General features: G+C 37.0%; 2 protein-coding genes across 3 annotated transcripts in view; one reads left to right on the top strand and one right to left on the bottom strand.

The window, feature by feature from the left end:
* kif18a (kinesin family member 18A) overlaps positions 1-16,788 on the bottom strand; it is a 37,356-nt gene extending 20,568 nt beyond the window's left edge. Inside the window, exons 1-6 of the mRNA XM_081356974.1 lie at positions 16,592-16,788; positions 15,555-15,927; positions 14,880-15,037; positions 12,587-12,691; positions 12,223-12,333; positions 10,379-10,576 (exon numbers count right to left, since the gene is read on the bottom strand). Coding sequence (XP_081213100.1) covers positions 10,379-10,576; positions 12,223-12,333; positions 12,587-12,691; positions 14,880-15,037; positions 15,555-15,873 — 891 coding nt within the window. The 5' untranslated portion in view covers positions 15,874-15,927; positions 16,592-16,788. The remainder of the gene's footprint in view (positions 1-10,378; positions 10,577-12,222; positions 12,334-12,586; positions 12,692-14,879; positions 15,038-15,554; positions 15,928-16,591) is intronic.
* A 1,265-nt stretch (positions 16,789-18,053) lies between these two features.
* Positions 18,054-24,888, top strand: part of mettl15 (methyltransferase 15, mitochondrial 12S rRNA N4-cytidine) — a 92,946-nt gene continuing 86,111 nt past the window's right edge. Inside the window, exons 1-3 of one of the 2 annotated variants that reach the window (XM_081356982.1) lie at positions 18,055-18,217; positions 18,673-18,952; positions 24,756-24,812. In XM_081356982.1, coding sequence (XP_081213108.1) covers positions 18,707-18,952; positions 24,756-24,812 — 303 coding nt within the window. In that variant the 5' untranslated portion in view covers positions 18,055-18,217; positions 18,673-18,706. Of the gene's footprint in view, positions 18,218-18,672; positions 18,953-24,755; positions 24,813-24,888 lie in introns of both variants that reach the window. The other variant, XM_081356983.1, reaches the window with a different exon arrangement.

Below are 24,888 nucleotides of genomic sequence, written 5' to 3'. Positions count from 1 at the left end.
CAGGTTAATTTATGCGGATGGCATGAAAACAATACCTATGAAGCTGCACTGCGGAGGGGCCCAGAGACAGGGACAAACCTCCTCACCTTACACACACCAGCCAAAACACTCTGGCATCAAACGGCAAATACAAAAACCACAGAAGACACAACACAAACATAAAAGTACATCAACAAATCAAACAATCCCATGACAATATTTAAACAGTGCCAGAACAACAACATATGGGGACATGACGACAAGTACAATCAATTTACAAGAACAATGAAAAGAACATGGATGCTGCTTTGACAGACAATAAACAAAGAGGGCCTGAACTTATCCAGCACCAAAATAACTCAAGTGAACATCTCTCTCAGTTCTTTGACCATTCCCATATTTATGGGTCACAGGCTTGTTCGAGTCAGCTGTTCTACAGGCGAAAAAAAGATGTTCTGCATGCTGAAAAACTCCAGACAAAGCAAACGAGTACAAAACTAGAGCAGCCTTAACGTTTAAATAATGCCTCCCTCCATTTTGCTCTTCAGTAAAATAAACACAAACAAAGCCAGCAATTTAGATACTTGGACATGAGCTAGAACAAGTAAACTTCTACAGTACTTCATCACTTAAAACAAACTTTTGAGAAACAACAGTTACAATGCGGTTACGCACGCACATGGTTGTGACAGCAGTCAACCCATGCAAGCAAAGTTCGGAGTCTGTAAGAAATGAACACATATTCAGCAAGGACACAACAAATTGAGCAAAAGTGACAGAAAAGACATTCGTAATAATACAAAACATTATTATTTCAAATAAATACTTTTAAATTTTCTATTCATCAAAGAATCCTAGAAAAAAATTATCAGTTCCAACTTCCAACAAAAATGGCAGCACAACTGTTTTCAACATTGATAATATTAAAGGGATATTGCACATATTAGCATTAAGCTTTGTATCAGTAGAAAACCGGTAGTATTTTCGAATGACCGTGCTTTCCTCCCTCATGTCCCCCTGAGACGAGAGATTTCTGTATTGTGTGTCTAAAAAACAAACAAACAAAAAAAAAACTCAGATGACGCAAAAATCGCCTTTTTGCGTCAGAGGCTTTTTTGGCCAGAGGCTAGAGGCTACAGTCAGTAGTAGGAACTAGTTCTGCATGTTTTCAACCCGCCCATAGTGGGTGGAATCTCACGATAAAACTGCGTCTTTTCAGTTTCGGGTCAACTATTAGCCTAGTTGTATCATTTCTTCCGATACCTGTAACTGGTAGGCATGGCTTGGTAGTGGCCTCATAGGGCAGCGAATCAAGTGCATTCTGGGAGTTGTTGTCTTTCATCCACATGAGCCAAAAATACATTTTCTGGCTTTTCTCAGTGTAGAAGGCACCAACTTCTAAAATAATTTCACATTTCTACTAAATAAATGACCCAATTTAAAAACACATTCATCTTTCCAGCAGTGAAATATCCCTTTAAGAAATAATTTTTTGAGCACCAGATCAGCATATTAGAATGATTTCTGAAGGATCATGTGACACTGAAGACTGGAGTAATGATGCTGAAAATTCAGCTTTGACATCACAGCAATAAATTGTTATTTTTTTAATTTATTAAAATAGAAAACAGCTATTTTAAAATTACATTGAATATTTTACAATATTACTGTTTTTACCGTATTTTTTATAAAAATAAATACACAATAATAATAATAATAATAATAATAACACCATAATAAGTCATTAAAATCATATTTTTAGAATGCATTCAGTTGATGTGCTTTGGTTGAGAAGAACTCAAACGCCAAGTCAAATGAGCAACAGGTGCAGCTTGTACCAAAGAAAGAGGCTGTGTCCGTTGTTTGGATAAATTTTGCCTTCAGTATAGAACACAGACAGACAGAGACAGACAGACACCCCCCACCACCACTACCCACCCCCCGAAGCAAGATTACTTTTGCTTGCGACCTCACAGAAGTTTGTCAATTGTATATGAAAAATGTTTCTAACATTTTGAAAATGTAATGTAACCTTTTCACAGGCATTTATTCCCCCCATAGTTAGACAGATATTGTGATGTATCATTATAGGATTGTCTAGCGATATATATCGATTATCGCAGAATTGCTGTATCGTGAAATTATCGGTATCCTGAGCCATGTATCATATCGGGATGTACCCTGTGATTCCCAACCCTATTTGTGAGAGTGCATCGAGTTGCAATGATGAGATCACTGCATTTATGCGCTCAACAGACATGTCTGTCATCAGCTACATACTCATTGCTGCAACCTTTCATGTGACAGGAGTAGATCTAAATATAATGCTATAATCAACACTTTTCACAATCAGTTAATCTCCACAGCTGTAATAGTACAAGTTTTCGAGAGAGTTCCACATGTAATGCTCATTTCATATGCAAGATGTTAGTCAATCATAGCAGTGGGCTTTAACACTGAAGTATCACAGCAGACCCTTTCAACAGAACGTTTAAATAAGAGGGATAAAATCTGTGTAGAAAATGGACATTTATTTCTAAAGTGACTATTTTTATGCAAAAATCATACTAACATAAGTGCACCTCAGGAAACATTGTAAAATAAAAATGCAGTTCATGACCCCTTTAATGCAGGGTTCTCAAGTCTCACGCATTGGCCGTACACGCATAACCAACAACATCGCGTGAACACACGTCGTGATGGAGAAGGTAAGTTGGAAGAAAGGTCGTCTAACATTTTTAGGCTAGAACATTTAATATATAGCCCATCGTATACATTATTATTGATGCAGTCAAAAACTCTACAACTACTTTGCAACCAGGCCAGAAGCTTTGGCTAAGTTTGGCTAGCTTACGTCATCTGAAACTAAGGGAAATGTTAGTATGGGAAGGAATGAAGATGTTTTTCTTCATTTTATTTTAAATTCTATATTATACTGTATTAATAGTCTTTCAATTTACTTTAAAGCAGAGTGCTCTGAGGTAATATTTTATATTCTGTCAAAACATACATTAATCATTGCCATTGCATTTTTTCAAAGATGTCCCCCTATCCCTGTTATCAAGGCATCAAAATGTGCAACAAACACTTACAACACAACACAAAACACATTTCATAAGCTGGAGTGTGTACTCGTGTACACACACACACCTTAATACTCTAATATGTAATTTGTTCACAATGTCCCACCACACAATAAATTATTAGGCCTATTCACCTTATTTTTAACGGAAATACGGACGCAGCCAGTTGACGGTATTTTGTGCGAGACTTCCGGTCAGGCACTTCCGGTCACTGGCGCGCTGATCACTTTTCACCATATCGGTTAATTAAACAAGTGTTCCTAACAACTAACTCATCGTCATGGCTTCGGGGAAGACCGGGATTGTTTGTGCAGTTAGAGATTGTCATAAACTGATACAAAAGAAAGGTTTACTTGGAGCAGGAGTGTTTTAATCATCGAAATCATTGACATTTTAATCAGGCGCCCTACGACCAGAGACACACTGGCTGCGTGGCGTTTCTGTTGCGTGGCGTTTTACATGTCTTTGCACACCAGAAACGTGTCTGACGCGGCACTGCTAGGTGACATATGATCCTCATTCATTGGTGATTATATTCGACATAATGGGGAGAGAGTTGTGGAAGGCCTTTAATGTTAAACATATATATAGCAGCAAAGACAACGTCGGCAGTATTGACGGCAAAACAGGCTACAGAATATTTCGTTCTGTATTGACAGGTGCAATATTAGAAAATCGATTTTTTTTCATTGCATTTATATCTGCATTTGTCAAAACCTAAAATTTCAAACATCAAAATGTAATTTATTAATATGTATTCATGTAAAATTAAATACAAAGATCTTTTCCTATTCTATTTTGTCTGGAAACGCTTCCAAAACGCTTCCGTGTCGCGTGAAAAATAGGCGTCGATTCTATTTATAGCATGCACGCGTTTTCCGCGCCTGTGAGACGCGCATGTCACGCAGGCAGTGTGCACGTTCTAACCTGTTAACATGGGAGCCGAAATAAAAACGGACACACGCAGCCAGTGTGTCGCCGGCCTGAGGAATCCCTTCGCCTGTGGTTAAAAGCTTTACATTTGAAGAAACCATCGAAACGACCGTATGTTTGTTCTTTTCATTTCGTGAGCACCTATAGAAGACCACCCGATACCAGAAAAGTGGCTGGGCTATGAAGTCTCAATAAAAACCATGATAAAAACTCCAAGGAGAAACAAAATCATTATAGTAACCCCTGTATAAAATCTAGTGATCATGGCATAATGGCATGATCATGGCATTTATTTTGTATGATTTACAACTATTTATAGCCATCTACTTATTGCTATCCATCCTATGCTTTGGTTGCATTCTTATGGCATTATTAATACATTTGACATGACAAAATACCTCCATATTAGTCCAGCGTTGGCTCGACTATGTTTAGGGCGGGGCTGAAGGCGCCGGTGAAGTTTTGTCACTCTGCCAGCTAGATGCATGAGTGTATTCAACCAGGTCCGCAACCCTAACTGAGTGAGGCGGGGCTTTAGTTCTTTGTAGTATTCATCTGCTACGGCATGTGTAACATTTTTCTATCAACTCTGCATAATCCTTCGCGATCGATAGCCTATGTTATTTAGCCCAGGGAAGCGAGGAAACGGAAGTGCCGCACAAAAACCGGATATTGGACCCATGTTTACTTCCGCGTTCGAAAATAAGGTGGATACCATTTCAACTAGACACATTCAAAATGCAAAAAGATTAGTTTTTCCAAACTTTTTGGAGCAATTTGTTATATTTTTGTAATTTTGAAACATAACATTAAAGAGTATATTTGATGTGATGAATTGCTCTGTCATTTATCAGATTTACCAATTGTTATAATTTCAATTTGTGCTGGTTAATTATGAACAATGGGTAAAATTGGGGTGCGGGGACGGGGCTCCATTAGACCCATCCCCTAACCGCATGTGATCTCACTCCAAGCTTTTGATAAAACTTGAGAACCCTGTTATTATGTTTTTTTTTTTTTCAAAAATATATTTAAACAACGGTTTGTTTTTATTCAAAACACCTATTGCATATAATTATGTGCGGTGAACCGACTCACACGATTTATGTTTTTGAACTTCAGAATTTCTGTTAAGGGATCAGTGCCCTGACTACTCAACTAGGGAGCTGATTAAGACACCCTGTGATGGCAAAGCTGAATATTCAGCAGTGTCACATGATCCTTCAGAAATCATTCTAATGCTGCTGATTTGGTGCTCAAGAAACATTTCGAAACATGTTGAAAACAGTGACTCTTAATATTTCTGTGGAACTGATACATTTTTCAGGATTCTTTGATAAGCAGAAAGTTCAAAAATCTTGTGTAAGATTAAGAAAGGCTTTACTGTCACTTTTGATCAAGTTAATGCCTCCTTGCTAAATACAAGTATTAATTTCTTTAAAAATAAAATAAATAATAATATAATTATATATCTTACTGAACCCAACCATTAAACTGTTTTTACAGATGTGACTCTCAAATTGATTTGTACCATATAATAAAATGAGTCAAACCTGTAAATATGATAATCACAAAAACTGACTGTGTCAGATTCCTCCTTTCAAATCACCTAAACCCAGCAATTAATTTATAGTGCAGTAATTTGAAGAGATCAATTTCAAAAAGCAGACATGAAACACATCAGCTTCCATTCAGTGATTTTTCATAACCAATGCATGTTAAAAGTTGAATAATCTGAATACACCGCAGCAAATTCCCACCTAACACCCAATAATAATAACTAAAGGATGGTTTATAATAGCTTATGGCATGAAACAAACACCGCAAGGCAGATTTAACAGCCATTTTCTAAGACTACATTCTATATCCGTCACGGGCTAATGGGATTGGGTGGTAAATTACCCTCAAACAGCCTCAGAGACGGAAAATCTGGATACAGTTCCACACAGCATCTCTGGTGGAGGCCTACTGGAATCAGCACTAGTGCATGAGCAGCGCGCGCACGCACACACACACACACACACACACACACACACACACACACACACACACACACACACACACACACACACACACACACACACACACACACACACACACACACACACACACACACACACACACACACACACACACACACACACACACAGGAAACAGATAAGTGTACACAACAGAGACTTGTAGTTTCCTAACCCTGATAGCATCAGTTCCTGAACCACTGTACCAGTGAAACCTTTAGGTTTGTCCCAAAAGCAAAGAAGAGAGGGGAAGACTAATACCATCAGAGTAAATGTGCCACAGCACGTTATGAACCAAGCTGACCCAGACTGGATAAAGACCAAGAAAGGTTAAAGTGAAGATAAGTAATAGTAGTGTGATACAGTAAATACATTTGTTTACATCACAGCAAGAGGCAGGTAATTGCTTTTGTGGTAGGCCCACACAGAATTTGCATGCCCATTGTACACATTTAAGTTTGTGTTAAATGAAGCTAAAAGTAAGACATTCTTTGATAAACTCTTTCATACACTAATTGACAATGATAGTGAACAACAAATTTTGCTATATTAGTTAGACATATGCACTTTTTTTTTTAGGTGTTAAGAGTCTTATTGCAAAACATTTCATTGTAGCTGAATACTGTGAACAAATATAAAAAAGCTAAAGAACACAAACAAAAGGAACTTTTGTCTGTGGTTTAAAAATACCATAGCAAAAACAACTAGCCTAACTAATATAAATTAAGCATTAAAGACAAGTAAACACTTGTAAACACAGCAATTAAAAAAATAACAAAAACAAACTAGCAATTGCACAAATAAATACACCTGAACAAAGATATGACTGAAATAAACAGTGTTATAAGATTTTAAGGTATTCAGGTACAGAAACTGTAATCTAATGAAAAATAAAACACAGCACTTAATAAAATATACTAGAGCCCGACCGATAAAGGATTTAAGGCCGATACCGATACAAATATTTGGTGATTTAAAAATCTGATATTCCGATATATCAGCCAATATACATTTTAAAAATCCAGAAACGCGTAACAAAAACATATTTCCCTAACATTAGCTATTTATGAGTCCTCAGCCTCACTAAAATATGATAATGCAGTTTAAAAATAAACTTGTTTGTTTTATTGTTACAACAGAACAGAGGAACATCAAAATATATCAAAGTTCTGATAAATAAAATGTATAAAAATACAAACTTAAGATATGAAAAAGTCCTTTGAACAAAAACAAGACAAAGGTCACTCCTAATGTTTTTTTTTGTATGTAATAGTTAGTCCCTTTTGCCTTATAAGCTACCTTATAATTACAATGTCAACTTGCTTATCCCTTTACCTGCACTCTTTTAATTCTATCCATCAAGCTACAACAAACCATTTTCAATCATCATTTGCTGCCTGCCTTCTAAAATCTACTACTTAGTGATGCACTAAATCCATTAAAGGTCCCGTTATATGCCCTTTTTCACAAGATGTAAAATAAGTCTCTGATGTCCCCAGAGTGTGTATGTGAAGTTTGAGCTCAAAATACCCAACAGATCATTTTTTACAGCATGTTTAAATTGACATTTTTTGGGGCTCAGAAAAACGAGCTGTTTCAGTATGTGCCCTTTAAATGCAAATGAGCTGCTGCTGGACGACCCAGGGGGCGGAGCTTCATGAGCTCGCGCTCAGTCTGTCAGGACAAATTCATCTCACGGAATGATGATAATATCAGAAACTCTCAGTAACGGCGTTCATTTCGAGTCGGACAATAATGCCTACAGAGTCAGAGTGCTGTATAGAGATGAAACAGGTATGGTTTAGCAGTTTAATTACGGTTATTATAACGTATTTGTCATCTGCTTGTATGTATCCATTATTTATTAACAGCCTACAAGTCTGCTGTTTCGGACCAGGTCCGAATGATGATCAAACATGTACTGATGAGTTTAATAAAGTTTATTGTACATCACACAAAAGATGAAGCGTCAGTTTTACTTCAGAAAATCACCGTAAGAGCTGAGTAAACACAGTAGCCTAAGTTATAAGAAGTGCGCAAGTAGCCAGTAGAGTTGAGGGAGCATTCCTGTGGGCGGAGGTTAGTCTAAACACGGTTCTGGTGATGTCACTAAAGAAGGAAGTAGAGGGGTGTAGTCCAAACGAGCCGTTTTATGTAGTCAACTTATGTTAAATAAAATATCTCGCTTGGCATTGAACTTTGAGCTTTATAATTTTACAGATTTTATTTATACTCGATTTATAAACGAAGTCAGCAACGCACACTTGAGTCACTTGGATTTCTCTCACACACACACACACACACACACACACACACACACACACACACACACACACACACACACACACACGTGTAAAAGAAATCCTAGCTTTTATGCACAGGCTATGTTTGATACTGTTTCTCCATGGCTAAATGTTCACTCCTCGCGTGCCTAACTTACGTTTTACAATGCAGGGACTTACGGTGGCCCAATAGTGCACAACACAATGAAATTTAAAAAGCAAACTTAAGTTCACAACACAATGAAATTAATCCACAACACAGCGGAAATGAGCCACGACACAACGAAATAAAGGTGGAACACAACGGAAATGCTCCCGACCACTAGAGGGCTCTCGGAGCGCAATAAAGTTAGTTTTCCATGCCACTGAGTCTAAAAAAATTACAACACCACTATTAGTTTTAACAGTATGTAGCTAACCATTGTATATCGACATTTATTAATTCAAACTTCACCTACGTGCATTATAGCTGCATATTTATACTCTAGAATGCTTTGACGCGCTACCAGCGCATGATCCCTAAGGGAATATTATTTGAGTTAAGAGAACTGATGGGGATGTTCTTTTAATTGTTATTCAAGCAATGTATGTCTTGTGACAGTTGCCAAATTACCATTAACACACTTCACAGATGATCTCAGTTGTGGATGTTCACTCTGCCTGACTGTTGCCAACAGGGACGTTGTAGAGTGCCTTCTGGGGCCAAAATGCAACGCCAAAACTCATTACATGGTGTTTCGTCCGTTTTTATTTAATTTTTTTTTAAATATTCATTTATCGGCCATTGTGAATGCCGATACCGAAAGTTTGGAAAATGCCTAATATTGACCCGCTGATATATCGGTCAGGCTCTAAAATATCCATTACAAATATAGTTAAAAAATTTATTCAGTCAAGAACAGCGAGTACATTTTTTCTTTGGTTGGCTGCTGTCACTTTAAGAGCTGCACGCATACTGTTACATTATGTGTTGTTTTCTTGTTCAGCTGTTTATGCTCACTTAAGACATAACCGACTGTGTTTACCAGTATATTTAGACATTTTTCTGTTCAAGTGCAAAAAGAACCAGAAGAGAACTCAGTTCAGTATCACGCAGTATAAAGTATGAGACCCATTTTTGTGCTTGCGCTTTGGATGTGTGCGCAGCACAGAAAACAGTGCACGATTCTTCTTGTGCGTGAATGGTTTAAAATCACATTAAAATACCCTTTTCTGTGAGTGTGCTTTAAATGTGTGTGCAGCACAGAAAAAAGGTTGCAATTCTTCTTGCGCTTGAATGGTTTAAAATCACATTAAAATCCCTTTTTCTGTGAGTGTGCTTTGAATGTGTGTGCAGCACAGAAAACAGTGAACGGATCTTTCTGCGCTTGAATGGTTTAAAGTCATATTAATATGCACAAAAAGGAATCAATAAGAGGAATCGAAATGCGCACGTCTCATCGAGTCCCCGTTTTTTTGGAATTTTAAAAAGTTCTAAAATGGAACCAGTTCTCGATACCCAACTCTAGACCAAAAAAAAAAAAAAGATAAACATATATAGAAGGTCGCAATTTTTATATTATTCTAAAAAAAAAAAAAACCACACACAATTAATCATAAAAGTTTACACCAAGAACGAAACATTAAAGTTTGATTCTATGAGAATAGGGCAGTCCACACCACAAATATAACAATAACAAAGAGGAACAACATCATTGGAATCACTTTCAGAATTTTTTTCCAGCTGATAAAAACATTGATAGCCAATCAGAATCCAACCAACTTTAACCAGCTTGAGCATTTAAAGACGACATAACTGCAGCATGCACTTACAATAAAGAGAACACTGGCATATGTTAATGTGGACACTAATATAATAATCGTTCTAGGTGTTAAGTCTCTTGATTAAAAGACTTTTAAGATAGTGAGAAAAAAATTCTAAATGTCCAAACCTATAGTTAAAAGCGTACACATTTCATTAAATTGCAGCCCATGTTTACAACATCAAAATCGCATAAAATGTTTTCAATTTAATAATAAAAACAGATCTCTTTTCAGCAAGATCTGGGTAATCCCTCAATCTTAACGGGAGGTGTAGACCTACTTTGGGGTTGGCAAGCGTGTTGATGACGTTTCCCAGGGCGAGGAGTGAGCGGTTGATGTTGGCCCCTTCTCTGAGACGAGCCCCCTTGGCGTTGGTCGCACTGGCTCTTTCTGAGCCGGCCAGGTCGATTAAGCTCATCTTTGCCACACGAACATTTGGATTGAGACTGGCTGTCTTATCCTGCTGCCTCAAGTAGATCTGAAGAAAAAAGATGGAGCGAGAACATTTCTCAGGCTGAATATTTATATTTTCTCCTGACAACTTTATAAGCCAGCTGACACTGGTTTCAATTTTGCAGTTATCTCTGAAACACCCAGATCAATTGATAGATGACTGAGATGTTAGATTGCAGAGAAGATCAAAGCTTTATTACTTTTGAAATCACAAACTACGTTTATGAGTATAGGTAGGGCTGGGCGATAAAACGGTATCGGTATTTATCGACGGTATACCATTGTCAGTAACGATACAAAATATGTTAGATATATTGCACGATATTTTCCTAAAAATGCACGCATTGCTGGCGCGACCACGGCAACGTTGCCCAACATCAAATGGCATACGTAATAAAAGCAGAATGAAACTGCGCTACTCATTATTTTGTGCTTCACGGACCGTTTATCAGTTTGGACCAATGCAGCGCGAGCTGATCTTAAGCGACACTGTTACTTACACAGTGCTAAGAGATCCAGTAAAGGAAGCATTTGAATTCACCACTGAAGTAATAACATCGCTGCGACATCTAGTGAGAAGCATTCAAATTTATCCGTTATTAACAGATTAAACAGCGCTAACTTGGAAACCAGGAGAAACATTGTGCCATGAATGAACTAGTTATAGGCTTTAAGTCCACAGATCAGCAACATTCACCATGGATTTAATGTAGTAACACTAACTGTAACAATGGAAGTTTGGCAGGAATAGTAAAATGTTTTCAAGTCACACATCTTTTTCCAGCACTTCAAAACTCAAATATTATCATATTTTAATGTTATTTTTAATGTGATGACCAAAACATTATTTGTTCATCCTTCAAATATTAGCCCCATTTATAGAACTAAAAGTTTCAAGGTGTAGGAAAACACACACTTATTTAAAAATAAATTCTTTTAATAAATAATTATTTTGTTTATTAAATCAAGGAAATTTCTCAGGCATTTCTTTCTTTTTGCTGTATCAAAAACATACCTAATCGTGAATTTTGTGAGCCGTTACACCCCTACTTATTACAGATGGTGATCTACCTCAAAGTTTGCATTGATTGTTTTACATTTACACTTTTTTGTAACATTTAATTTAAGTTCAAGAGTTTCTTTAACACTTACTTTTTTTATCTTAATATAAGAAATAAAGAAGATTTTTTGTTTACTGCTAAAACTAATATAAGTTGTTGTTTGCCTAAATAATGTGGATAAATTAAATAAAAACAGTGGATTAAATTCAAACTTTTCTGCTTCTCTTGAAAAAAAAAAAGATTATAAAAAAATGTCAATAATTATCGACATCGAACGATATGAAACATCATATTGTGATACATTTTTTAGCTACATGCACAGCCCTAAATATACGAATAAAATAATCAGAGAAGCCAAACAGCTTGATTTATTATTGCCTTGTCAAATCTTCCAGGAAATACACAAATAGCACAAAAATCAAATTGTCTATTCACGCAAGTCATCTGATAGCTCACGCTCAATATCAAAACAAGAGGATTAATGTAAAGTTGCTCAGGCCCATAGGGACACCCGCACACAGAATGAGGCCTAACAGCATAAAAAACAGTTACACAGAACCGGATGTGATATTTACAGAGAAAAGAGGCAAGATAGCGAGAAGCCTTTTACCTGGAATACGGCGTGGGAGCGGGAAGACGAGGCGTTCATGTCAGTGGGGTGCTGCGTCCTGTTTCTGTTGCCATAGTCAAGAGCTTCAAGGATGTTCTCTGCAGATTTGGGCTACAAAGTGTCACACACACACACACACACACACACACACACACACACACACACACACACACACACACACACACACACACACACACACACACACACACACACACACACACACACACACACACACACACACACACACACACACACACACACACACAATCAGACGAAGCAAACCAATGACAACTCTTTGTGGTCTATGGTGACATGAATCAAGGTTACAGAAAATGCACAGATGACACATGCAGCCCAACTTCACCTGGTGCAGGGTGAGTCCTTGAACCACAACTCCGTTGGAGCCATCCTCTCTCACCGCTAATGGACCAGAGTTAGTTAGCAAATCCCGAATCTGTTCATTATAAACCTGTTGCAGAGACAGTGCAGAACGTTATTGCTCAGAAAACAAAAGGGCTGACTAACTCAACTGCACAAGGAACAATGAACTAGAGCTAACACAAATATAGCACTTTTTGTGCACTCAGTTTTTCCTCTCAAAGGTGCACTCAGTTTTACCCCTCATTAAAAAAAGTGCTTAAAAAAAGCATTGTAATGAAAATATTTTGCTTTTGAGTGATTCTGTATCCACGCTGCTAAGTGTCAGTAGATGCCTGCCATATTTTGACTAGTGCAAAAAACAAACACTGAGTGCACCTTTAACACATGCACAGTACCGTTCAAAAGGTTGAGGTCAGTAAGACTATATTTAATCAAGATCAAACTAAATTGAACAAAACTGTTAAAAAAATTGGAATATCGCATAAAACATTCGCAAATAAAGCAACGTTTCCATTCCATGTGTTCAAGAGAACAAAATCATCACTTCCTGGGGAATTGACAAAATATCTGCAATACAAATGAAAAATAATATCTATTTAAAAATAAAATGAAAAAATTGCTGCAATCAGGAAAGCCATCAGCCAGGTTTCAATTACAGATTTGCACAATATTTTCTAAATGTCAAAAAAAAAAAAAAAAAAAAAAAAAAAACTTGTGAAACAACGGCATTTCCATTCAACGATGTCATGCGAATAAAACATAATTATCCTCTCGTGACATTTAATTCCAAAAATCATGACAAAATATATTAGTTATGACAAAAGATCGCAGCCACCACATCAGCCATTATTTTTTATCGAAGACGTAGGCATGTTATCTGTAGATGACCTGTTAAAAAAAAAAATTCCATTGCAGTTTCCCAAAATATTTTTTCAAACTGCCTGAAAACCCACCTCATGTGAGCGTAAATTTTTTTTTGCGATATGATTTTTGCTAAATTACATTTTTTTTCCATTGGGCATATTTTCAATTTGCTCAATTTGAAGGGTAAAGGACACTTAGCTATTTTGGCTCTTTTTTCCCAACATCATAAATGACTTGCATCTCAGAAGAGACGACGAAACACGTTGCATTCAGATGCCAGGTTTTTGGGAACGCAATCATGTAAGATAATGGGAGGTAATTAAGCTAAATCATTAAGACATTGGCTCATGAATTTCAGATGATCAAAACAGTAAGACTGATGACTGATGGCTTTGCCATCACCGGAATAAATTACATTTTTAAATATTAAAATGTGTTATTTTAAAGGGGACCTATTATGCAAAATTCATCTTTACATGGTGTTTGAACATAAATGTGTGTCGGCAGTGCGCATATACAACCACCCAATAATGGTAAAAATCCACCCACTCCTTTTTTTTTATATCCATGAATCATAAGCAGTGTTTCAGAATAAGCCGTTTTCAGTTTCTAAGCAATGTGACGTCATGTGATTGCTTGTGTTTACGTGAACTTTGTGTTTTTGACATAACCCTGAGTGCATTTGACAGTTTAAGCGCAATAAGACTTGAAAGAGAACTTAGTTTAATACTCACGGGACACGCCATCTGACATCCAGCTTCTTGTGCGTGTTCTCAGAAAACCATGTTTAATAAGTTTAGATTGATACAGCTTTAAAACGCATGCAGATAATAAACTTTCATGATGACGAAGAACTGCAATGTCAAGTGAGCGTGACCGCGATAGAGATGATAATCAAAACCAAACAGATGTTTTAGTTTTTGGCAGAGTATCTGAGGCACGAGATGTACTTCATTTGCATTTAATGATACAGGCATGAAAACAGCTATTTTTCCTTCCACTCCAAAACGGGCATTTAGCTTACAACATGGTATAATAAACGATCTGTAGAGTATTTTGAGCTGAAACTTCAGACACATTCTGGGTACACTTGAGACTTATATTACATATTATAAAAAGGGGCATAATAGGTCCCCTTTAAATTGAAACAATACTTCACAATATTACTGTTTTTATTGTATTTTTGTTCAAATAAATGCAGCCTTGCTGATGGTGAGCATAAGAGACTTCTTTCAGAATCATAAAAAAAAAAAACTTAATTGACCCCAAATTTTGAATGGTAGTGTATATCAGTGATGGACACATAAAATACTAAAATACTCCAGCTATCAAGAGGTAAAAAAAAACTACAATAAATCTGAATTAATAAATGCACAATACTGTTTACAGTCAGTGGAAATTTGAAACCTCACCTCAAGATAAGAAAATGCTATGTTAAATACTTTGTCCTCCTTGATGAGGTCCATACGAGCAAACAGTTCCTTCATAGTGAGAAACATCACTCCTGGGGTATCACTAGTGCCCAACATGGTGTGCGTTTTTCCGGCTCCAGTAGCTCCATAAGCAAACACTGGCCAAATGAAAAGACACAAATTTAGGAATAAACTTGATCAGCTATACCACTGCCATAATGACATGAGCTATCTGAACAGTCTGATTTCCTGAGAAGTATCAAATAGTGACAATAAATAATTGCATCTAAAAATGACACATTTATAAATGACCAGGGGTGTGTTTCCCAAACATATTGTATGACGAGTTGATCGTAGAGACCATTGGTGTCAATAGTTCTATGATCTACTTAGGCTTACGATGCTTTTGAGAATAAGATCCCTCTAGCAAGGTGGAATGAAAAAAAAAAAAAACACAGGCCTTGCTCTTGTAGCAGTAACAAAATGTGAGAAAGGCATCAGGCACTTCGAAAACTTTTATGCCATTGACATGGATTCACATTTTGTATCAACTTCAAGCAAGACAAAGACTGTCAGCCCAAAATTGCATAATAAATCCTGGTTTTACTGCTGAAACCAAGTACATGGCACAGAAAGTTACTTTCAGATTCAGTGAAGAGAAATAAAATGTCTCACCAGTGCAGTTGTAGCCATTCAGGACACCATCCACTATTGCTTTAGTGGTGTTCTCAAAAACTTCCAGCTGTGAAGAGTCCTCACCAAACACGCTGTCAAATACAAACTTGAGGTCCTTATTGGCTCTCTTTCGCACATCCCTGTTGCCTACCCGCTGTCCCCGGAAAAATGTCACTTCTTCCTCTTTAGGATCGAAGACAAGCATGTGGTTGTCAACAACGTGGACAACCTTCTTGCAATTTCCATCCTTTTCTTTGTTGTTTAAAGGACGAACACGAACCACCACTTTCACGTGGCTGCACACCTCCACATCTGACATTGTCTTGTTTTACAGCTTCCCACTGAAAATCTCTGCTTCTTGATGTTTGTGTATCTGTACAACACAAGAGAATATTTTTTTTATAAACAGGGCAATTTTAAACAATCTAACAGTAATGGAAATAAAATACAAGAAAAAGAGCAAGTTACAAATAATTATGCAGTAGTTTTTATGTAGGGAAAAACAAAAACAAATCTTATGACACTTAACGTTATTTACTTTTAAGTGTCAAGACATGCTGGAAACATACATTAGTTTGTTTTATTGTGGCTTGATACCATTATAAATAAACTCTAACAGAAGGGGGCTCAACATAAGAAAACTAACGTTGAGCCTCATACTGCATATCAGCCAATAAAATTCTCTCATAGACTGTAACTTAACGTTACGCAGGATGTTTTAGTTTAAGTTAAGGCCATTGTTGAAACCAAACCAACACACTGCAAACCAGATTTAGTGCCAATTCATTTTACGCGCACAGTAACACAAGGCCAGTTACACTTATTACAAGTATTCATTACACGCTTGACTATATCATCCGTCTATAAAGTTTAGTTGATATAAGTTACTTTAAAACTATTAGTTAGTAGCATCTGCTAGCATTAGCATTAGTTAGTAGCATCTGCTAGCGTTGCGCTAAAAGCTGCAGCTAACTGCTCATTCATTTCATTTGAATCACAAAAGATCAAGTTAACGCAAAAAAATGTGTGTAGCCTACCATCTGATACAATCGGAATCTACGGCGAATGATTTGGCTATGGTATTCAGATAAATTTGTACTTTTAAAGCCTACATTTGAGCTGATAGTAAGCAAATTCAAAACCATAAGCGCGAATATTTCAAACACAAGCTGCTGTTGCGTCCCTGCATTTGATTGGATGAGCGCATTCTTACGTCAGGGACGTATGACGCTATGACTGGTTCTAGGCGAATGAGGTTTTTATTTACGGTGCAATATTGCATAAAATAGATATAATTACATTGAACAATATGATTTCGAAAAAATGTAATATATAGCAGATTTCAGTTAAAGTGATAGTTATGAGCGTACTTTGAATGTTACTTCGCGGAATGTAATTTAGGTTCCACATCCTGCGACTAAAATTAGCTTTTCAGTTTTAAGGATCTAAAAAGAGCCCATTTTTACTGCACACAGTGATGTCACTGATCTATTTTGCCCCGATGATGTTTCAAAGTATTGGAATAAAAAGAAGATAGAAACGCTTTGACTGATTAAACATGAAGACAGCACACGACTGCCGTTTCAAAGCTTCAGGGGGAAAATACACTGATACTACCATATTTTCATATCATAATCTTGAAACATGTACATATGGCATATGGCATACTGTATATATATACAGTACAGGTGAAAAGTTTTTAATGTTTTTGAAAGAAGTGTCTTCTGCTCATCAAGCAAGGATGTGTTAAATTGATAAAAAGTGATAGTAAAGAAGATTTACATTATTAGAAAATATTTTTTTATTTTTAATAAATGCAGTTCTTTTTAACCTTTTATTCATCAAATATATTAGGCAGCAGAACTGTTTCCAACACTCATAATAAATCAGAATATTAGAATGATTTCTAAAGGATCATGTGATAGACTGGACACTGAAGACTGGAGTAATGATGCTGAAAATTCAGCTTTGCATCACAGGAATAAATCTAAGGAAATCTGAGGAATAAACCTCCCAATTCAAAAATATAAAAAAGTAATGTTTCCAAACCTTTGACCTGTATTATCTATCTATCTATCTATCTATCTATCTATCTATCTATCTATCTATCTATCTATCTATCTATCTATCTATCTATCTATCTATCTATCTATCTATCTATCTATCTATCTATCTATCTATCTATCTATCTATCTATCTATCTATCTATCTATCTATCTATCTATCTATCTATCTATCTATCTATCTATCTATCTATCTATCTATCTATCTATCTATCTATCTATCTATCTATCTATCTATCTATCTATCTATCTATCTATCTGTCTGTCTGTCTGTCTGTGTGTGTGTGTGTGTGTGTGTGTGTGTGTGTGTGTGTGTGTAATTTGAGAAATTGTGATTAAACTGATGAACATTAATTGAAGTGTCGCATATGAATTTAGTCACATTCTGCATAATGTAAAATATCGCTATAATGTATCTCAGTGTATTGTGCTCGTCCGGTTGCAGGAGGAACACAAAATCACCATTTCTTGTTTCTTCCGGGAGCTGTCACAGCTGCACTCATGAACCTCCACGCTGAATAAAGGACCAAACAAGCTTGCTTATTAGTAGCGATTAATCAATCATTCACAACCTGCTGTATTGTTTTATCTGTTTGCATAGTAAGTTCTATGTTTACGAACTGACCTTTGAATATTATATATACTGTATGGTGTGCGGAGACGCTTGTCTGTAAATACATCACGTGTTGACAGACATGACAACAAATACATGCACTTTCTTTAAAATCTGATCACAAACACATCCCTGAAAAACCCTTGCTCTGGCGTCCTGCACGTGTCCTTGTGTCTCGTATCATATTGGCGGGAGTTTCTTATAAGTTTCTAAATTATAAACTGATGGGTAATATTAAATGTATAAGAAAATAGTTTATATTATGACTTTTGCATGTTCACACCATATTTGCATTTTTAAGTGATTGTGAGTTTAAAATATCACCGTTTTTTAATTAAACCTTTAATGACACTTGCAAAAATTATATAGCTTGGATTATACAGCTTGTCAGTATTATTCTCATTATATCTCATACCTTTTTTTTGTCCTCTTTTCTGTGCAGAACCACAGAAAACGAACAAACTATATATCTTTTCATGGTTACACCTTGCAAATGGACATTGGGACTGTGTAAAGACGTGATTCCTGACCACGGCTCCAGAATGTTCAGACGATGTAGGAGGAAGTTGTGGCATCCACTGAGGCCCTATACTGGCTCAGTGCCTTCAAACCCTGATTCTGAGTTAAACAATTCAGAGATGTCAAACCAAAGTGAGAGACCCTTACACACACCAGTCATGGTGAAGGAAGTGTTGCAGTTTCTGGACATCAAACCCGGGCAGGTCAGTCAGTTCTTTATCTGAAGTCAGCTTTCACTGAAATAAAGTGTTTACACTGATTATACATGTATATCTAGTAGTTTGTGAGGTCACATTTGTGTCATCTGCATCTTGGACTTATATTTTTTGTGGCTGAATCTGTAATGATTCCGTGCATAAAGACATACACTGTCAGAAAAAAAGTGCAAAATTGTACATTTAGTGGTACAACATGGTACTTTATCTAGCACTAAAAGGTGCATATTAGTACAGTACATTAGAGTAGTAATATGTATGTACCTTTAATGTACTAGTATGAATGAATCTTTTAGGGGTAAATAAGGTATGTCCCTATAACGGCACTGCCCCAGTGATAAGCTGTATTGTACCCCTAAAGGTACAATATTTGCAATGTTTTTAGTCAATTTAGTAATTTAGTTATTAAGTCTGATTTCATGAGATAAGATTGCAAATTGCCAAATGAATAAATGCAAAATATTGACGAATATTTACCCTCTACCAAATATCTTTTCGAATAGCAGTATCATCAGAAATCATGTGATTCGTGACATGTTTAGATGGAAATAATTAATGAAAAAGACCATAACGTTTATCCTTTTTAACTCCTACACAGGGTGCAACATTGAACTTTAGTGTTTGTGTATTTGTGTATGTATGTGGGAAAACCTGGAGGCGGAATGTTGACTTGTCATCGCCATGTTAACCACATGCCGTCTTGACAAGAAAAAAAAAGTTGTTTGTCACTAAAACTTTTAGGACTCCCGATTTGTTAACTGTCCCCTCTTGGGAAGGGTAGGGAAGTTAGCAGAGTGCTCACAGACCTTGGCGTACTCTAACGTGCGAGCAGGCCAGATGGGCGTGAGTCAAAGGGCCTTCTGCTCTAGTGGGCAGCTTGAGATGGGCATCGCTGGGTCCTACCGCTCAAATCGTTGCTCATGCAGGTGGGGGCTCCGGGTCAGTGACTGAGTCAGTGATGGCACCACTGTTGGGTTGTTGGCAGATCGTGGGGCACCACAGTACCGCACCACTCCTGACTAAGGTTTGCACCTCTTAACTTCACTATCCGCCCATGGGCCAACTGGTGCAGAGACAGCCTGCCAAAGGCCTGCGTTTAACCAAATAATCAAATAAAAAATAATGAGACCGTCTGTGCTTCAATAAGGAATGCATCTCACAGATGTGTTTGTGTATGCAACGAGGTTGTGCGCCATTTAGAATTGAATTGAGAATGCTTTTTATATTCTGAATTTGAAGTTGAATTGAAGTGGCAAACAGGAACTAGAATTGAAAACTGAATTTAAGGAAGGAAATTCATAAAAACTCAAATAAGTGCAATTTAAGAAAGTTTGTTAAGATTAACTTTGAATGTTGACATGACAGCCGTGTCTAAAATTTTGAAATGTTTACTTTACAATAAAGTCAATTTGTGAACATTATTTATTGCATTAGCTAACAATAAACAACTTTTTCTACACTATATATTAATCTACTTTAATGTTAGTTTCTAAATATTCTATTATTCATTAGTAATTCATGTTTCATTTAAGTTATTCATAATTCATTTTTCATGCATTAATGCTAATTTGTACAACTTGATAATATTATAAAATGTATTAATATGCATAGAAAGTACCATTAGCCTTGATTATTAAAGGGGCTATATGCAACTGTTTCCCCAAAATAAACGTAACAATAGCCTTTTTATTTGACCATGTATGACTCAAACATCTCCTGATGAGCATACTGACACCTTGTCAGCTCACAGTGGGTGCACCTATAAGCCTGTATCCTATTTTCTGTCGGGTCGGATTTTTCGCGCGCTGTCTGCGGATGTGACGTCAAGCGCGTTCATGTTAAACGTTTCAGATCACTCTGCCACCACCGCTAGTCAGCAAACAAACTTAGTTTCTCAAACAATATATGTATTTGACTGTTCTTACCTCTGTAAACATAATGTTGACTTCTTTGCAGCGGATGACTTGTGAAGTGTGCATGTACGAGAGCGAGCAGAAAGGAAGAGCCGTTCTGTTTTTTGGCCACAGGTGTCAGTCGCGAGTTTAAATTTCAGAAAAAAGCATATAGCCCCTTTAAATGCTGCAAATGTACTGATCATTAATTCATGATGCATGTTAACAAATGTCAACAAATTGTTTTCAAAAACTTAAAAACTTTTAAATCATGTCTTTTAAACATAATATCCCAGAATTACCTGTTGAATTTTGTTGAATTGCAATTGAGTAAATTCATCTTCCTGTCATTCCAATTCAAAAAAAGAAATTGCAATTATATACATATATATATATATGTATATATATACACATACATACAGTACTGTGCAAAAGTCTTAGGCATGTAAATACCCCCCCCCCCCAAAAAAAAAATGAAGTACAGAAAAAACTGAGACAAACTAAATCCAGAAGAACTGCGGGAACGTCTCCAAGATGCTTGAAGAAACCTTCCTGCAAAGCTACAGTACTGTGAAAAGTACTGGCACTTGTGTTAAAATGCTATGAAGTGAGAATGCTTTCAAAAATAAAATCACAAATTAAATTTATTTATGATTTAACTTCTATTAACTAATTCAAATCAATATATGGTGTAATGACCCTTTGCGTTTAAAACGGCTTTTGTCCAGGTACACTTGCGCATAGTTTTTCAGGGAGCTTTGCAGGAAGGTAATAGCATATTATTATTAAAGGGGAGGTGTCATATAATGGTACATGCACTTGTTGATTGTACTGAAATGTGTGTTGGCAGTGCCTGTACACAACCATCATAAAATTATAAAAATCCATCCAGTGTTTTTTTTTTTTAATCTTATATGTTTTCCCTAGGGCTGGGCGATATGGCCAAAAAAAAATATCACGATAATTTTTTTTATATCAGTTGATATCGATAATTATCACGATAAAAGTCAAATCTTATATAAATATATATACTCACCTAAAGGATTATTACGAACACCATACTAATACTGTGTTTGACCCCCTTTCGCCTTCAGAACTGCCTTAATTCTACCTGGCATTGATTCAACAAGGTGCTGAAAGCATTCTTTAGAAATGTTGGCCCATATTGATAGGATAGCATCTTGCAGTTGATGGAGATTTGTGGGATGCACATCCAGGGCACGAAGCTCCCGTTCCACCACATCCCAAAGATGCTCTATTGCAGTGATCTCAAACTCAATTCCTGGAGGGCCACAGCTCTGCAGAGTTTAGCTCCAACTCACACCTGCAAGGAAGTTTCTAGTAATCCTGAAGACTTTGATTAGCTGGATTAGGTGGGTTTGATTAGGGTTGGAGCAAAACTGTGCAGAGCTGTGGCCCTCCAGGAATTGAGTTTGAGATCACTGCTCTATTGGGTTGAGATCTGGTGACTGTGGGGGCCATTTTAGTACAGTGAACTCATTGTCATGTTCAAGAAACCAGTTTATATTTATATATATATATGGTGTGCGTCCACGGCGAGGAACGGGCAGAGAAGAGCGAACATTTTTTAGTTCATTCCTACCATAGGTATTCATTGAAAACGCTTGCTCTGCACCATTATCCATGTCAGTGCGGACGAACATATTTTACTTTCGTTTTTAAGTTAGCAATTCAAAAGCCCCCAGCGGTGTCACACGTTGATTAACCGGTGGTAAATTATTCCTCACCGTCACATACCTAGTATATTTTTATATAGATATAATAGGCCTACCTGACTTTGAACACAAGAGGGCAGTATAGCACTATGAATGACATTCTGGATGTTTTTAAACTTAAACAATTATTAAATTGAAAAAAAAAGAAAGAATAAAATGGGTTTAGTTCTGATATTTGTATATTTTATATAGAAATAAATGGTGTATAATTACATTTTAGAAGATAGGAGGTTTTTAGTGTTTCCTTTTTTGACATTACTTTAATCCCTCGCCATAGCAAAACCGTTTGAGATATTTATTATCTGTTTACAATTTAGCATCTTTAATGTATTCATGTTGAAAAAGTTTGGTGGGAATAAAATAAAGCACTTAAGAGGAGTGGGTAAAAATTCAGAGGCTGATTTTGCAAATAAATCCACATTCAAACCAAAATATCTGACTTCCTGTTGCTCGGAACTAATTACTGTAAATTAGAAAATTGTCCGACTCGATGAGACCAATATGTGTACTGATTTTTGTGACTGTACATAAAATTAACCCCCTCACTTTTGTCAAAAGCATTTTGAAAGTGACACACTTCCTGCTGCCAGTTGGTGGCGCTATAACTTTGACTCACATTAGTCACATCTATGTGTTCGGCCTCTGACCACGAACACAGTGCGGAAGTTTCATCAAGATGTATGCTGAAGTTAATGTATGCTAAAGTTATAATACACTTCCTGTGTCCCTTATTCGCCATAAATTCGTTTCCTCGCCACGGCCAAACCGTTTTGAGATATCTAAAATCCGTCCGCAATTTAGCATCCTCAATTTCAGGATTTCATGCACACCGAGTTTGGTGGGGATAGGATGAATTCTCTAGGAGGAGTATTTCAAATTCCACAGCAAGCGTTCTCCAAACAACCCATAATAGCCGACTTCCTGTTGGGCTGGTGTAAAACTTGACCAATGGAAAGTTGTTTGGCCCGATGTGATATATATGTGTACCGAGTTTCATATTAATTCATGCAAGCGTGTTTGATATATGGACCAAGTTTTCAGACCCCGTTCAAGGGGGCGCTGTTGAGCCCCCCTGCCACGCCCATTTCTGAAACTTTTCACATGTCTACTGTCTAATAAGTATGATGTGTCTGTTGAGTTTCATCCAATTTGAAGCATGCTAAGAGTCTCAAAAGCATCCGAAAAGAATATTAAACTTTGATGCGTTGCCACGGCAACAGTATCTAAGATATCAATAATCCTTTCACAGGTCTACATCTGCCATGTGTCTACATTATACACATAAAGTTTGAAGCAAATTGGGTAAAAATAAGAGGGTGATTTCAAAGCATTTTGAAAGTGACAAACTTCTTGCTGCCAGTTGGTGGCGCTATAACTTTGACTCACAGTAGTCACATCCATGTGATCGGCCTCTTACAACGAACACTTTGCGGAAGTTTCATCAAGATCAGTTAATGTATGCAGAAGTTATAATACACTTCCTGTGTCCCTTATTCGCCATAAATTTGTTTCCTCGCCACGGCCAAACCGTTCGAGATATCAAAAATCCGTCCGCAATTTAGCGTCCTTAATGTCTTGACTTCATGCTGAGTGAGTTTGGAGATGATTGGATGAATTCTCTAGGAGGAGTACATCAAATTCCACAGCATGCGTTTCCAAATAACCCATAATAGCCGACTTCCTGTTGGGCTGGCGTAAAACTTAGAGCATGAAAGTTGTTCGGCCCGATGAGATCTATATGTGTACCGAGTTTCATATTATTACATGCAAGTATGTTTGATTTATGGACAAGTGTTCGGCCTTCGCCCTTTCAGGGCTTGGGCCCTAATAATCCTTCCAGAAACAATAGGGCCTTCGCCCTTACAGGGCTTGGGCCCTAATGATTCGAGCTTTGTGACATGGTGCATTATCCTGCTGGAAGTAGCCATCAGAGGATGGGTACATGGTGGTCATAAAGGGATGGACATGGTCAGAAACAATGCTCAGGTAGGCATTTAAACGATGCCCAATTGGCACTAAGGGGCCTAAAGTGTGCCAAGAAAACATCCCCCACACCATTACACCACCACCACCAGCCTGCACAGTGGTAACAAGGCATGATGGATCCATTTTCTCATTCTGTTTACGCCAAATTCTGACTCTACCATCTGAATGTCTCAACAGAAATCGAGACTCATCAGACCAGGCAACATTTTTCCAGTCTTCAACTGTCCAATTTTGGTGAGCTTGTGCAAATTGTAGCCTCTTTTTCCTATTTGTAGTGGAGATGAGTGGTACCCGGTGGGGTCTTCTGCTG

This window comes from Scardinius erythrophthalmus (genome assembly GCF_964197995.2).
Source record: "Scardinius erythrophthalmus genome assembly, chromosome: 2".
Lineage (NCBI taxonomy): Eukaryota > Metazoa > Chordata > Actinopteri > Cypriniformes > Leuciscidae > Scardinius > Scardinius erythrophthalmus.
Note: the sequence above shows the minus strand (reverse complement) of the source record. Positions and strands in the feature narration are given on the sequence as shown.